Source organism: Cucurbitaria berberidis, assembly GCF_010015615.1.
Source record: "Cucurbitaria berberidis CBS 394.84 unplaced genomic scaffold K460scaffold_4, whole genome shotgun sequence".
NCBI classification, from domain to species: Eukaryota; Fungi; Ascomycota; class Dothideomycetes; order Pleosporales; family Cucurbitariaceae; genus Cucurbitaria; species Cucurbitaria berberidis.
In genome coordinates, this window is record NW_024468938.1 from 1535819 (window position 1) to 1552832 (window position 17014).

At 37.3% G+C, this 17014-nt stretch overlaps 3 protein-coding genes across 3 annotated transcripts in view; all 3 read left to right on the forward strand.

Moving 5' to 3' along the window:
- Positions 1-196: 196 nt before the first annotated feature.
- K460DRAFT_378373 (uncharacterized protein) lies at positions 197-1032 on the forward strand (the record flags this gene model as incomplete). Its single annotated transcript, XM_040935069.1, has 2 exons — positions 197-301; positions 352-1032. The coding sequence occupies 2 exons, from the start codon at positions 197-199 to the stop codon at positions 1030-1032; spliced, it is 786 nt and encodes a 261-aa protein (XP_040785735.1).
- A 143-nt stretch (positions 1033-1175) lies between these two features.
- Positions 1176-2626, forward strand: K460DRAFT_418288 (carbohydrate esterase family 3 protein). Its single transcript, XM_040937933.1, has 2 exons — positions 1176-1955; positions 2116-2626. Exons 1-2 carry the CDS (start codon positions 1512-1514, stop codon positions 2398-2400), a joined length of 729 nt encoding a protein of 242 aa, XP_040785736.1. The 5' UTR covers positions 1176-1511; the 3' UTR covers positions 2401-2626.
- Positions 2627-4868: 2242 nt separating this feature from the next.
- The window catches only part of K460DRAFT_290583 (iron reductase domain protein), a gene marked incomplete at both ends in the record, with an annotated part of 30206 nt that continues 18060 nt past the window's right edge, over positions 4869-17014 (forward strand). The window contains one exon of the mRNA XM_040929212.1: positions 4869-5117. Coding sequence (XP_040785737.1) covers positions 4869-5117 — 249 coding nt within the window. The remainder of the gene's footprint in view (positions 5118-17014) is intronic.

Below are 17014 nucleotides of genomic sequence, written 5' to 3' on the forward strand. Positions count from 1 at the left end.
GACTGATGCGGATGCACTTCCAGAGCACGTGAGAACGCGACTAGCTTACTAATCTACCTCGCGTCTCCAAAGCTCTACCCCACACGAACACCATCACTACATCCCCCGCAGTAATCGATCTAAAGCAAACTTGGCACCAAACTGGTAGATTATTGATTTCGATGCAATGACACACACAGACGCCTCCTCCAGCCAAATGAGCTCGTCGTTAGCAGCGTTTCGTATAGCGGGACTTCCGCCAGATTTCTACTACATTCCCAATTTCATCTCGGTAGAAGAAGAAGCTTCGATTTTGCAAAAGGTAACCCAACACATTTCCACCCTCCATTTCCTACCTCCAACACACCCCAGATCCCCGCCCAGCGCTGGACACACCTCACCCGCCGACGCCTACAAGCCCACCCCTCCACTCTGACCAAAAACAACACGCTCCTCGCCGCGCCCCTACCAGCCTATCTCACCCACCCTGTTTTCCAGCGCTTCAAGGAGCGGGGGGTTTTCGAGGGGACGCCGCATCGGCAGCCGAATCATGTGTTGATCAACGAGTATAGGCCGGGTGAGGGAATTATGCCGCATGAGGATGGCGGTGCGTATGCGCCTGTTGTAGCGACTGTGAGTCTGGGTGGCGCGGTGTGTCTGGAAGTTAGTTCGAAAGCGAGCGGGAACGAAGACGATGGGACTACCACGAGCGAACCTGCGGATTGCAAGGACAGCGAAGGTAGCCTGGATGAGGGTTTGACGTCGACGATGGGGTATACGATTCCCACCCGTATTTTCCAGGAACCGCGCTCATTACTTATTACTACTGGCGTTGCGTATCGCGATTTACTCCATGGGATTGCGTCGGTCGAGGTTGATGAGGGGTTGAGTGCGAAGACGGTTGCGAATTGGGGGTTACTTGCTGAACCAGGGGTTATTGAGGATGCGGGAGGGCGAAATGTGAGGGGTACGAGGATCAGTCTTACGTATCGTGATGTGCTGAAGGTTAGTTCGGCGGCGAGTAAGGTCTTTGGCGGGTTGCAGAAACGGTGAGAGGTATTGACGATGATGAGAGGTATTGACGATGATGAGAGAGAAAAAGATGGAAAGGTCAGATTTCGTTCAATTAATGCAACTTACTGCGTCATTGTGTTGCCCGGGTATTCCTGGCATTCCTTGCTAACAGAATTTTCAGGTTTTTCCAATCAACAGCAAGATTCATCCTTGCGATATGTTTTCATAGCCTCTGCCATGATGGTCATATGGAGGCTCTGAGTGCGATATCGTATCGAACTTATAGTATTTGCTTTATTGATATGAAGGCTCTAGTAGAGGGCAATCAGGCCAGGGATATGCTCGCGTCACTTTCGTAGAGTGGTAATTGACGAGGCTAAATGCAGCTGCCGGGATATATCTCATCTACACGGAGCGTAGCCTCCTTCGCGGTGATAAAATAACGCGGGGTACGCCTTTCTTATCAATACTTTATAACCATAGGAAGGATTGCCCTAGCGTTCCTTGCCATCCACGACATGGTATCCCTAAAGCATCTCACACTCACCGCTTTGGCAGCAACCACCAGCGCGCAAACTGCCAACAGCACAATCCGCTACATGCCCTTCGGCGACAGCATAACAGAGATAATCTGCTGGCGCGCCAAACTCTGGAATAAACTCCAATCTACAGAATGGGGGACATCTGCCGTAAACTTCGTCGGCAGCGGGAAAACGGAGAATAGCTGCAAGGACACCAAATACGACCGCGATAACGAGGGCCACAGCGGTTTTCTCGCCGTCGATATAGCGAGTAAAAATCAGCTTGATGGGTGGCTGAAGACGAATCCGGCGGATGTGGTTACGATGCATTTGGGCACGAATGATATCGTTCGGGGGAAGAAGTCTGTCGTGGAGATTCTCGGAGCGTTTACAAAGTTAATCGCGACGATGAGGGCGCATAATGCTGGGATGAAGATTGTTGTGCGTTTACCCATCTCCCTTTCTCGCTGGGCGCTGTTTTGCTACTTTACCCCTCTGTCCTCATCCCGTCCCGTTCAACCGCAACCCAACCCATCCCGTCTAGCCAGCTATCGCTCAATCCTATATTCTGAACGCTTCAGTGCTAAAATAGGCGCCCCAGGTCGCGCAAATCATCCCCATGGGCCAAGCGTCTTATAATCCTCAGATCCAGGCCCTTAACACAGCTATTATACCTTGGGCCCAGGGCCTGAATACCACCGCATCGCCTATCTGGGTCGTCGATCAGTATACGGGGTTCAGCGGGACGGCGGATCTGCGTGATGGCGTGCATCCGAATGACGCTGGGGATGTCAAGATGGCGAATGTGTGGTTTCCGGCTGTTGTGAGGGCGTTTGAGGCGGCGAGGGCGGAGAAGGGCGGGCGTGCGGTTAGGTTTACTGCTTAGAATGAAGGGGGGTGGATATAGCAAGCAATTCTCTGCTATACCTTTTTTTGTACTGCTGAGCTCTTGGTGCGCCTCGGATTTGACTTCCCTTTTTCTCTCGGTCGACAGGGTGCGTTTGATATTTCTGTGGCAGTGTATGTTTCACATTAGAGTGCCGGGCGTGTCTCCGCGTTTGCGAGTATGATGGAGAAAGAGTCAATTGAGGAAATAGAGTGCAAGGTGGGACGAAATACTATACGGAACAGAACTTTGCATGTTGAGTCTGCGAGAAAGAATCTGGTACGCGTGATATTCACTTACCTATCTTCGAGTGGGATATCTATCAAGACACAGCAAGCGGTACTAAAGGTCATCCTGAAATCAGTCGTTCTACTGCGCGAGTATATTACGATGGCTTCGCAATGCGCTTTTCTGGTTCGATCAGTTGTGATTAGAAGCGGAAGCCGCAGTTGAAGTCCATCCATAACAACCCGCGACTTGAACAGCGGACAGGCACTGACTCAGTAATTCTCCCTGTACCAGGTCTCGGTCCATCTCAAGCCAAATCAAACCTTCATCTGGACGATCTTTCGATCTGTAATCTTGCAGTCCCTACCATCGCTGAAAACGGACGATTCCTCAGACCACAATGAAAACGACCAAGGGGTTGGGCCGGCTATTAATATCGAGAACATCACTAGTCTATGCTCTGTTATGACTGCTGGATAGAGCGTCACAATTCATAACTTCGTGACTGCTCAATACTTGTGTTGTTCAGGACCAGCCACACTCCGATACACAAAGTCTGTCCGTCCTTTTGTCTGCAGTCGCGAATTGTTTTTGATGCTGACGAGTTCAGTGAGGCAGTGCATTATTTGGACGACCTTCACTCGCGGAGGATTTACTGAGCCCAGTGGTCGGAGCTGCCGTGGTGAAGTAGCGTGCCCCGTACACCCAAGGGACTACAGACCCTCATTGAGGCGAAGCGCCACCGTGAATACGATTATGGGGATAATATGGGGTGTAGCTCGTCTCTAGCGGGCCGATTGGCTCTACTTTTCGGTGGTTTGGGAGACTAGAACTTGTTTGTGGGTTTTTTCACTACAACAAAGACGCTCAAAGAGGTGATGCGTCGGACCGACCTCCGGACATTGCCTGCACGTGCCGCTTGGCATTGTATGATGTCGGTGAAACTTGTGATGATGCACCGATAATGCTGCTGTGCTTAGAGGTGACGCGGTCTGATGTACATGTCAGAAGCCCTCGTCTAACTCCTTGCAGCTCCCTCAATACCAGTAGAGAGAATGCAGCAGGCTCCCAGGCAAGAAGGGCCGGTTGTAAGGCCGGCCAAGACCTCCGCCTCAAGGGACCAGCCTGACGGGTACTCTTGAGTCTAGCCTGATAGAAAGTGGAGTTGTAATTGCAAAGTCAACCCAATACTGGTTGACTGTCGTGACCCTCTTCCAACCCACACTCAAGCAAGCCATATAACGATGTGGAAATTCTGTGTATGCTGCGCGAGCATTGTCAAGGGTTGTGATTACAACTCCATGCAAGGGAACGTGGACAGAGGTGAAACGTGTGCCCTCGAAGCGCAGGCCACTCCGCAGATTTACATCTCCCTGTTCAACATCTCCCGCACAGGATCTCGGGCGGACATGCTCCATCTACTGTCCCCTGTCTCGGGACCGTTCACGTTGCGAAATGCAGTGGTCATGATTCGTCGAGCAGGGGCTGCTTTTCTTTGTTCGCGCGCTCAGCCTCCACTACGCGTCAATGCCAAGCACAGCCGCTTTGGTTCCCCTCACATTACACCGTGTATCACGATAAGCCTTGAAATGATCCCATAGGCTGCGGACCTGAGATATTCAAGCCTGATGGCGGCGTGACGCGTACCTTTTGCGCTGGCAGCTTTGACGGAAGCTCACCCGCAAATACGGCTCTCCGCACCGCCGCATACGGACAAGTATACTCCAGTACAGAAGGACATCTTGGTTGACTATGAAGTTAGCGCGCAAACTTTGCAGTATACATGGCCATCAGACGTGCTCGAGCGGTGTTTACCCTGTACCCTGCATATTGTAACCTGTAGTCGGCTGTCACGTCCGTCCCTGGTCCCTCCAACTATTAAACCATTGTCCACCTCGACAAATCATCAAGGGATTATTTGACTTCAGCCCATTTCGAAACGCCTCCCTCTTCTTCTGCCTTGTTGCTTGCGTCTTTATTTCTACACCTCCCTTTTGTTTCGTCGTTCAGTGACTGTATTTATATACAACCCTAGCAAGCTCCCTTCCGCTTGCGGACACCCTTTAGCCGCCAAACCAGCGCCTCTTACATAGCAAAGCTGGTGCCGCTGAAACGACACGGTCGTCGCAAACATGAGAGACAGTACGAACTCATTACGTGCTTTGGGCCTATTGGCACTGGGTGAGTACCACGAAGTCGTCCAGTATCTCCTCAACTGACAGCAATCAGCATCCTACGCTTCGGCTCAGGTGGCAAGCGTCTGCCCCTCGACTAACGTCTGCTTCAAGCTCAACATCCCCGAGCGCACTGCATCGTCTGGAAGTGGAGACATCTTCTTTCAAATATCCGCGCCCACCAGCTATGAATGGGTTGCACTCGGTCAGGGGCAAGCCATGGCTGGCTCCAACATGTTCGTCGTGTACACTTCCTCCAGCGGGACCAATGTAACGCTGTCGCCCCGGACGGCTGTTGGTTTGGATTCCCAACACGTGATTCATCATGTGCCCGACACGCTAGTCTATAAACAGACTAGCTTACTCTGTTTTTACTCCCCTCTGTATATAAACATAGTTTCCCCTTACATAGAATATTATCTAATACAATTACTTTTTTTTAGTTTTATAGGTTATAAGCCTCTTTGCGCACCTGCGCGCAGTTTAGCTATAATAAACTATATTCTTTGCACTACTGTTTAGGCTGGTAAATAGGTTCAGGCTAGGTTTGGGTTGGGTTGCTTTATATAAGATTTTAACCCTAACCTACTCTAAACCTAATACTTTTATACTAAAAACGGGTTAGGGTTGAGTTAAGGGTGTATAGACTTTAGGTAAGGGTAGGGTCGCACAGACTAGGTAGGGTTGGGTTTTAGTTATAGTAATTTTTAGGTTAGGGTATAAAAATCAGTTAGGGTTAGGGTAGCTAGTGTTAGGGTGTAGTTATTACAGTTATTTATTACAGATTAATAATAATAGGGTTGCTAGTAGTTTTATTTGCTATCTGCGCTATACAAATTATTTTAAAAAGTAATTTTTATTAATTATATAACTAAAGGGTTCAACCTTTTGTAGTACCGCTTTGCTAACTGTAAATTTTTATATTAGATAGTAACTTTTTTTGCATAAATAGCGTTCATGTTGCAGTTTAGAGCAGTTAGTAATTATTATATAGTAAATAAATAAGTTAGGGTAGTATACTTTCTATATATCTAACTATATAAGCTTTAGCAGCTTTTTAAATAGCAAGTAGGGCAGTTTTCTAAAAGCAGAAGTACTGCTATTTACTAGAGACGTTTTTAGTAATTTCTTAACACAAATGTAAAAAGGGAATCTTGAGGAGGAGTAAGTTAGTGTTTTTTTAGTATTTTTTAATCTGTCTAAGAGCTACTGCTGCGTACTATTAAAATAATATATAATAAATAGCTGTAATAATATACTGCTAGGCTTAAAGCAACGCTTCTTCCTAATTTTTGCTAGGGCAGATAGTTTTTTGCGCGCAGCTTTAGCAGCTAGTTGCTTATAAGAGGCCTTTCCGCCTATTTGCGTATATTGTAGGTTATTTAGCATTAGTTGCGTATTGCGTAGATTGCGTGTTAGCTTTTTAGCAGGGGGGCAAGTGCGGGCTATAGTAGAGCAATTAATGTGTATAGTAGAGTTATTAGAGTAGTAGTTTAGTAGTAGTTAAGAAGTTTATATTGCGCAGAATTAGAAGGGAGTAAATATAAAAAGGTTAAAAAGTATAAAGTTAGGTTTATAAGTAAGAGATTATAGTTATAGTAAGGAAGTAAAAGTAAGTTTAGTTGTTTACTAGCGCGATTAGCTCCTTATATTAATAAATAGCCTACTTTGTAATAAAAAACTGTAATAATTTGCGAGTATACGCAACTTAACGCGCTCTTTTAAAAATAGCTAATATTAGTATAATGCGATAAAGGGGGGGCTGGGATAGTAAAAGAAAAAGTAAATGCTCTAAACCGCGCTAGTGCGCATAGGCTATATTTAGCTCCCTGTATTAATATGCAGCCTACTCTATAATAAATAATTATAATAATTTGCAGGCATATGCAATTAGACATGCGCTTTCTAAAATAGCTAATATTAGTATAATGCGACAAAGGGGGGGCTAGAATAGTAAAAGAAAAAGTAATTGCTCTAAACTGCGCTAGTGCGCACAGCCTCCTGCCCTTAGTATACAAACTAAGCTTAGTTTCCTAACTGCCTATACACTACCTACTTTTAATTACATATATTTAATATACTTAACACTATGCAAGCTATTAAGCAAAAAGCTAAGAACTTTCCTAACTAGCTAGTACTATTTGCCCAGGCAGAAATTCTGCTAAACTTTAAGAGCGACAAGTAGTATAAACTTACCAAAGTAATAATTACGCCCTTTTATTATATTATATGCTAATATAACTAGGGCTTCGCGTTTAGGGATAATAAAATTACTTAGGCTCTTGGGCAACGTAGTTTAGCAGGGTTTTGCAAAAGTTACTTTATTAACTTTAAAGTACTGCACAAAAGTTTACTAAGTAATAATCCTTATACTGTTGCGCAGAAAACTCAAGCTGCTTTGGCTAGTAAAAAAAAAAAGGCATTAATAGCTGCTAAAGCAGCTAATTACGCAGCAAAATACTAACTTAAGCGCAAACTTAATAAGAACCTAGAGCACAATTTACTGCCTAAAAAAAAAAAACTATAGTAACTTGCACAGGCAAAAAAAAAGCTTGTAGAAGTGCGCTTTAATTCCTGCAAAAGTAGTAAGTAATTACGTCTTTTTATTATATTATTTTACTTATAATACTTAGCTAAGTAGCTGGAAATAACTCTAACTGCTACTTACAAAAAGTGGGATAGTATTAAGCATAAAGTTGACATAAAGAAACATAAAGCAACCCTAAGAAAAGTTATAGGCTTTGCAAATAAAGAGAAGAGCTCTTCTACTATACTAGAAAGTTGCTTTAAAAAACACGTCTATAGTTCTAGTAGCGCATTTAAAAAGATCCTGCAGGATATATATAATAAAGGGCTTAAAAAGCTTTATACTAATAGTTTTAAAAATAAGGCTGTAAAAAAAGAGTGGGAGAAATTCTGCAATAAGCTATCCCCTAAGGAACTAAAGATAATAACTAACAAAAAGTAGATATAAGTTTATTATATCTTATTATTACGTATATTTACTTACTTTGTTAGCTGCTGCGAGCCTGCCTTTATTTTTAACTTTATAAAAAATAGCAATAATATTGCGCTATATAGTAACAAGCCATATATTAAAGGACGTAATAATAATAAGTGTAAGGAAGAGGTAGATAATAATAATTTAGAGCTTAAAAACTACTTTAGGGCTGGAGTAAATAAGTATAATAAAGAAACTCTTGAGACAGAGGAGGATAAGTAGTTAAAATAGGAAAGGTTTTCTAATAATAATAATATATAAGTAGGATATGTAGATACTGCAGTTTAATTAGCGTATAATTATAGCTAATAATAATAAAATATTATATTAAAAATCCTGTTAGGTGTTACACTAATATAACAATCACCTTTTAAACTAAACTTAATTTAGAATAAATATGTAATGTTTAACTTATAAATACAAAGAATACTAAATAGATACTATTGTAGTAAATTTTGCAAATTATTAGTTATTCTGCTCTACTTACAGGCTACATTCTACTTACAAGCTGTGCCCAATTATTACGTTTTTTTATTACTATAATATTGTCCTCTTTTTTATATATAGCAGGTTTAGACTTAAACTTCCTAGAAGCTTTCTATAAACTTAAACTACTAGCCCTACATACTTTAAGGTCTAGGATAAAAGAAACAATTGCCTTTATTAAACGCCCCCCCCTAAATGCTGAAAACTTAGAGGCAGAAAGTTAGCTTATTGCTGTTTAAAACGCGTGGTAGAATAAGACTGCATAAGCTAAAAATCCTAATACTAGTAATTTCTATTAGAGCTCTACTCTCTACAGAAGTTCTGTTTAGGCTTAATTTAGGGAGGCTTTAGATGCTGTAAATAGCTGCCTATACGTATACTGTTTTAACTGCGGCTATATACTATAGTATCTAAGTATAAACGCAATTAGCATAAAGCACTTTTTTAACTACTTTAAATCTTAAGCCTGTAAGTATACTAAATTACCTGTTTATAAAAGGGCATATATACCTTAGTTTTAGCAAAAGGAAGAGCTTACTTTAAACTCTACTTACTTTCTGTACGCGTTCCATAATAAGCTTATATAAGTAATTATAAACAATAACTAGACTTTTTAAATAGTTAAGCAACTATTATTCTAACGCTTCTTTTGCTTCCTCTGCCCTAATTCTTTAATAATTACCTGTCCTAGATTCCGCGAAACGTTTTTAGATTAGTTTAACACTACTAAAGTAGTAATTCTCTATAATATTGGGAATGCAATAAAAGTTTCTATTGCATTAAATGCGTGGTTTGCAGCAAATTATCTTAGCTTTTTAGCTATTAATAGATACTATATTAATAAGGACTAGCAGCTTAAGGAAACGCTACTTAATTTCCTACTAATACGCAGGAGCTATACTAGAGATTTAATAGCAATAGAAGTACTATAAGTCCTAAAAGAAATAAATACAACACAGAAACTCCTTGCTATTATATATAATAATGCAAGTAATAATAGCACAATAGCTTAAGGCATTTAGCAAAAACTATTAGAAGAGAACGTTACCTAGAACGCTTAGGAGAATATAATTCCCTGTTTTGCATATGTTATTAATCTTGTAGTTTAAGATATTATTTACTACTTTAAGCTATTAGCTACTGTAGAGGTTAAGAACAGTAAGACGCTACAACAGCAATATATAAATAAAATCCAGACACAAATGTCTATTCCTAACTTGCTTTGTAAAGTATGTTATTTATTATTACATATATTTATTACGTACTAAGTAGCTGGAAGCTCTGGGCTATTTGTATTGCAATTAATTAATTACTACAGCGCTTTAAGTATTTTATTGTAACCTAGCGCGACGTACTAGCAAGAGAATGTTTTTCTATAATACAAGATGTTAGGACAAAATAGAATTCTATATATAATATGTGTAAGCGTGCTGTAAAGCTCTAACCTTATATTAATAAATAGCTAGAACAAGAGATTGCGCTAAAGGCGACTAGCAGCGCAAATAGCTCTTCTGCTTGTAGCAATACTATAGAGGCAGACTTTAAAGATTTTAAGAAACTTTAACTAGCAGCTATAGAATAGCAGCACTTTAGGGCAATTACCTAAATGCTAAAGAAGTTTAAAGAAGCTACAAACTTCCTAAGCGAGAATTAGAAGCTTTAGATCCTGTATATCTAGCTTATGTATAACTAACTATTCGACTTTTTAGATAATATAACTAAAGAGCTAGAAGAGGAGTTAAACAATATAAACTAAACTAGATAGCTAGAGGTTATTAGGGCTGCAGCCTAAAAAAATTAGTTAAAACTAAGGAAGTATTACTTAAGAACTAGCGTAGAGTAAGGATTCCTATTTAACTGCGCGACTATATTAGACTTATCCTAAAAGCTTATAGCATACAAAGTATTATTATTACAGTTATTTATTACAGCCGCACGCTAATTACGCGTATAAGAAGAGTTATAAAATGCTTAAGACAAGTATATATACTATTAGCAGTTCTTAGACTACTTTAACTATTACAACAATACTAGAGCTAGAGTTTTTACCCTAGCTTTAAGTAGCTATCTAAGATAGTTAGTAGGCAGTAAATAGTTCTAAAAGCCTCCTTCCCTGTCTACTTTGCAGTCTAGTACACTTTCTATCTCTAGCTAGAGTTTAGTTATTACAGAAATTAACGACGACACAGGCCTAACACGCTAAGAAGGAGAATCCTACCTAAATACTTTTAGGGTTATATTAGGTAACAGTTTTAATGTGCTAGGGTAGTAGAAAGACAACAAATTAATCTACCCTCAACTCGCCTAAGTTGCAAAAAATATCCTAATAGTACTAATTGCATAAGTAGGTGTTAAACGCGTCTTTAATATTAGCAGGGATATAATTAGGGATTAAAGGCATAACCTTTCTGCGCAAATAATCTAACAGACTATAATCCTTTAATATTAAATATTAGGAGGATAGTTTGTTGTATTATTTAATCCTTCTACAGACAATTAGCTAGCGCTGTGTAACAAGATAGACAATCTGTTTAAGTTGCTAGCTAGTATTAGGGAATTAAGTAAAACTAGTATTAGGCAGTTAAGTAAAATAGACAATAGTTTAAATAACAATATAGTAGACAATTAGCTAGTAACCCTTTCGCGTTAAAAACAACGGCCGCAAAAGAGGATAAAACCTCTGCGCTACTATAATAATATGCTGTAATAAATTTGTGTAATAAACTACAAAGTTATGCATATAATAATTATTCTTTACTTATATATATATTCTGTGCGTGCAAAACATTAAACGGTAATAAATACTATTTGTATTATATATTCCTAAACTAGTTTAGTAGAGGTATAACCCTATAAGTTATATAAACTAAACTTTAACCTAAGCTCCTACTACCCTAACTTACCCTTAACCTAAAGTCTGTGCGCCTATAACTAAACTCTAACCTAAAGCTCCTAGTACTTCTACTAACCCCTAACCTAAGGTCCGTGCGACTACAACTAAATGTATACCTAGTAGTAAGTACTTTAAACTTATTTACTAGTCTACTACTGTTGCGCAATTATATTAGTTACTTTTTAACTACAAAGTTAATTTTAAAACTATAGTATTTACATTAATTTACTTAAGTTGCTTAACTACTACGTTGCTTAAGGACTACTGCGTCTATCTAACTTACTAAAGCACTATTATATTAGGTATAGTACAATATTAGATATATTTTTACTTATAGTTAATACTAAGCAAGCGCTTAGCAAAAATTTTATTAAGTTAACTAGTTCTAACAACTTCTATAAATAAGAGCGCGTTTTTAAGAAGGTTGCTGCTTAATAAGGCCTGCTTAACTACTATAATAGCTTTGTAGTTTAGCACTTTAAGCTTATTAAGCTTATTTTTCTACGCACTAAAACTGTGTCTAAAGCTATAATACTGCTTTTTAAGGGTTAATACTTTCTAGACTAGTAAATGGGTTTAAAGTACCTACTACTAAGTATATATTTAGTTATAGTTGCACAGACTTTAGGTTAGAAGTTAGTAGAAGTACTAGAAGCTTTAAGTTAGAGTTTAGTTATAGGCGCACAGACTTTAGGTTAAGGGTAGGTTAGGGTAGTAGGAGCTTAAGTTAAAGTTTGGTTTGTATAACTTATAGGGTTATACCTCTACTAAACTAGTTTAGGAATATATAATATAAGCAGTATTTATTACTGTTTAATGTTTTGCACGCACAGAATATATATATAAGTAAAAAATAGTTGTTATATGTGTAACTTTATAGTTTATTATATAAATTTATTACAGCACATTATTATAGTAGCGCAGAGGTTTTATCCTCTTTTGCGGCTGTTGTTCTTGACGCGAAAGGGTTGCTAGCTAATTATCTACTATATTATTATTTAAACTATTGTCTGTTTTACTTAACTGCCTAATACTAGTTTTACTTAATTTTTTAATACTAGCTAGCAACTCAAACAGATTGTCTATTTCGTTACACGGCGCTGGCTAATTGTTTGTAGAAAAATTAAATAACGCAATAAGCTATTTTCCTAATATCTAATATTAAAAGATTATAGTCTGTCGGATTGTTTGCGCAGAAAGGTTATGCCTTTAATTCCTAATTATATCCCTGCTAATATTAAAGACGCGTTTAATACCTACTTGTGTAATTAGTACTGCTAGGATATCCTTTGCAACCTAGGCAAGTTAAAAGTAGGTTAATTTATTGTCTTTCTACTACCCTAGCACATTAAAACTGTTACTTAATATAACCCTAAGAGTGCTTAGGTAGGATTCTCCTTCTTAGCGTGTTAGGCCTATGTTGTTGTCAATTTCCGTAATAACTAAACTCTAGCTAGAAATAGAAAGTATACTAGACTGCAAAGTAGACAGGGAAAAAGGCTTTTAGAACTATTTACTGCCTACTAATTATCTTAAATAGCTACTTAAAGCTGGGGTAAAAACTCTAGCTCTAGTATTATTATAACAGTTAAAGTAGTTTAAGAACTACTAACAGTATATATGCTTATTTTAAATATTTTATAACTCTTTCTATACGCGTAATTAGCGTGCGGCTGTAATAAATAACTGTAATAATAGTACCTTGTATACTATAAGCTTCTAGGATAGGTTTAATATAATTGCGCAATTAAATAGGAATCCTTGCTCTACGCCAGTTTTTAAGTAATACTTTTTTAGTTTTAACTAACCTTTTTAGGCTGCAGCCCTGACAATTTCTAGCTATCTAGTCTGGTTTATATTGTTTAACTCCTCTCCTAGCTCTTTAGTTATATTATCTAAAAAGTTAAATAGTTAGTTGTATATAAGCTAGATGTACAGGATCTAAAGCCTCTAATTCTTGCTTAGGAAGTTTGTAGCTTTTTTAAACTTCTTTAGCATTTAGGTAATTGCTTTAAGGTGCTGCTATTCTGTAGCTGCTAGTTAAAGTTTTTTGAGATTTTTAAAATCTGCCTTTATAGTATTGCTACGAGCAAAAGAGCTATTTGCGCTACTAGTTGCTTTTAGCGCGATTTCTTGTTCTAGCTATTTGTTAATATAGGGTTGGAGCTTTATAGTACGCTTATACATATTATATGTAGAATTCTATTTTGTCCTAATATCTTGTATTATAGAGAGACATTTTCTTGCTAGTATGTTGTGCTAAGTTGCGATAAAACGCTTAAAGCGCTGTAGTAATTAATTAATTGCAATGCAAATAGCCTAGAGCTTCCAGCTGCTTAGTATATAATAAATGTATATAATAATAAATAACGTACCTTACAAAGCAAGTTAGGAATAGATATTTGTATTTAGATTTTATTTATATGTTGCCGTTGTAGCGTCTTACTGTTTTTAACCTCTATAGTAGCTAATAGCTTAAAGTAGTAAATAATATTTTAAACTATAAAATTAATAACATATGCAAGACAGGGAATTGTATTCTCTTAAGCATTTTAGGTAACGTTCTCTTCTAACAGTTTTTGCTAAATACTTTAAGCTATTATACTATTGTTACTTGCATTATTACATGTAATAGCAAGGAGTTTCTGTGTTGTATTTATTTCTTTTAGGACCTGTAGTACTTCTATTGCTATTAAATTTCTAGTATAGCTCCTGCGTATTAGTAGGAAATTGAGTAGCGTTTCTTTAAGCTGCCAGTCCTTATTAATATAGTATCTATTAATAGCTAGAAAGCTAAGATAATTTGCTGCAGACTACGCATCTAATGCAATAGAAACTTTTATTGCGTTCCTAATATTATAGAGAATTGCTGCTTTAGCAGTGTTAAACTAATTTAAGAATGTTTCGCAGAATTTAGGACAGGTAATTATTAGAGAATTAGGGTAGAGGAAGCGAAGGAAGCGTTAGAATAATAGTTGCTTAACTGTCTAGAAAGTTTAGTTATTATTTATAATTACTTGTATAAGCTTATTATAGAACGCGTATAGGGAGTAAGTAAAATTTAGAGTAAGCTCCTCCTTTTGCTAAAACTAAAGTATATATGCCCTTTTGTAAACAGGTAATTTAGTATACTTGCAGGCTTAGGATTTAAAATAGTTAAAAAAGTGCTTTGTACTAATTGCGTTTACACTTAAATGCTGTAGTATATAGCTGCAGTTGAAATAGTATACGTATAGGCGGCTATTTACAGCATTTAAAGCCTCCCTAAATTAAGCCTAAATAGAACCTCTGCAGAGAGTAGAGCCTTAATAGGGATTACTAGCATTAAGATTTTTAGCTTATGCAGTCTTATTCCACCACGCGTTCTAAATAGCAATAAGCTAACTTCCTACTTCTAAGTTTTTAGTATCTAAGGGGGGGCATTTAATAAGGGCAATTATTTCTCTTGTCCTAGACCTTAAAGTATATAGGGCTAGTAGTTTAAGTTTGTAAAAGGCTTCTAGGAGGTTTAAGTCTAAACCTGCTATATATAAAAAAGAGGACAACATTATAGTAATAAAAAGACGTAATAATTGGGCACAGCTTATAAGTAGAATGTGGCCTGTAAGTAGAGTAGAATAACTAATAATTTGCAAAATTTACTGCAATAGTATCTGTTTAGTATTTTTTGTGTTTGTAGGTTAAGCATTATGTGTTTATTTTAAATTAAGTTTAGTTTAAAGGGTAATTGTTATGTTAGTATAACACCTAACAGGATTTTTAATGTAATACTCTGTTATTATTAGCTGTAATTATACGCCGATTAAACTGCAGTGTCTATATATCCTACTTATGCGTTATTATTATTAAAAAACCCCTCTTATTCTAACTATTTATTTTCTTCTGTTTTAAGAGTTTCTTTATTATACTCGTTTACTCTAGCCCTAAAGTAGTCCTTAAGCTCTGAATTATTATTATCTACTTCTTCCTCACACTTATTATTATTACGTCTTTTAATATATGGCTTGTCACTATATAGCGCGATATTATCGCCACCCTTTATAAGGTTAAAGATAGAGGCAGGCTCGCAACAGCTAATAAAGTAAGTAAATATATATAATAATAAAATGTAATAAACTTATATTTACTTTTTGTTAGTTATTATTTTTAGTTCCTTAAAAAATAGCTTATTGCGGAACTTTTCCTACTCTTTTTTCGCAGCTTTATTTTTAAAACTATTAGTATAAAGCTTTTTAAGCCCTTTATTATATATATCCTGCAGGATTTTCTTAAATGCGCTACTAGAACTATAGACGCGTTCTTTAGAGCGACTTTCCGGCATAGTAGGGGAGCCCTTTTCTTTATTTGCAAGGCTTATAACTTTTTTTAAGGTTGCTCTATATTTCCTTATATTAACTTTGTGCTTAATACTATCCCACTTCTTATAAGTAGCAGTTAGAGTTATTTCCAGCTACTTAGCTAAGTATTATAAGTAAAATAATATAATAAAAAAACATAATTACTTATTACTCTTGCAGGAATTAAAGCGCACTTTTGCAAGCTCCTCTTCTGCCTGTGCAAGTTGCTGTAGTTTTTTTTTTTTAGGCAGTAAATTGTGCTCTAGGTTTTTATTGAGTTTGCGCTTAAGTTAGTATTTTGCTGCGCAATTAGCTGCCTTAGTAGCTATTAATGCTTTTTCTTTTTTACTAGCTAGAGCAGCTCGAGTTTTCTGCGCAATAGCATAAGGATTATTACTTAGTAAACTTTTATGCAGTACTTTAAAGTTAATAGGGCGATTTTTGCAAAACCCTGCTAAACTGCGTCGCCCAAGAGCCTAAATAATTTTATTATCCCTAGACGCGAAGCCCTAGTTATATTAGTATATAATATAATAAAAAGGCGTAATTATTACTTTAGTAAGTTTATACTACTTGTCGCTCTTAAAGTTTAGCAGAATTTCTGCCTGGGCAAATAGTGCTAGCTAGTTAGGAAAGTCCTTAGCTTTTTGCTTAATAGCTTGCATAGTGTTGGGTGTGTTAAATATATATAATTAAAAGTAGGTAGTATATAGGCAGTTAGGAAACTAAGCTTAGTTTATATACTAAGGGCAGGGGGCTATGCGCACTAGCGCGGTTTAGAGTAATTACTTCTTTTTTTACTATTTTAGCCCCCCTTTTATTGCATTATACTAATATTAGCTATTTTAGAAAGCGCATGTCTAGTTGCATATACCTGCAAATTATTATAATTATTTATTATAAAGTGGGCTGCGTATTAATACAGGGAGCTAAATATAGCCTATACGCACTAGCGCGGTTTAGAGTATTTACTTTTTCCTTTACTGTCCTAGCCCCCCCTTTGTCGCATTATACTAATATTAGCTATTTTTAAAAGAGCGCGTTAAGTTGCGTATGCTCGCAAATTATTACAGTTTTTTATTACAGGGTAGGCTGTTTATTAATATAGGGAGCTAATTGCGCTAGCAAACGGCTAAATTTACCTTTACTTCTTTACTATAACTATAATCTCTTACTTATAAACCTAATTTTATACTTTTTAATTTTTTTACATTTACTCCCTTCTAATTCTGCGCAATATAAACTTTTTAACTACTACTAAACTACTACTCTAATAATTCTACTATATACATTAATTGCTCTACTATAGCCTGCACTTGCTTTCCTGCTAAGAAGCTAACACGCAATTTACGCAATGCGCGACTAATACTAAATAACCTATAATATACGCGAATAAGTAAAAAGGCCTTTTGTAAGCAATTAGCTACTAAAGCTGCGCGCAAAAAACTATCCGCCCTAGCAGAAGTTAGAAAAAAGCGTTGCTTTAAGCCTAGTA

Coding starts and splice junctions, on each gene's coding strand:
- K460DRAFT_418288 (XM_040937933.1), top strand. CDS start 1,512: ATGGTATCCCTAAAGCATCTCACACTCACCGCTTTGGCAGCAACCACC. Junction 1,956..2,115: donor ATGCTGGGATGAAGATTGTT/GTGCGTTTACCC, acceptor TAGGCGCCCCAG/GTCGCGCAAATCATCCCCAT.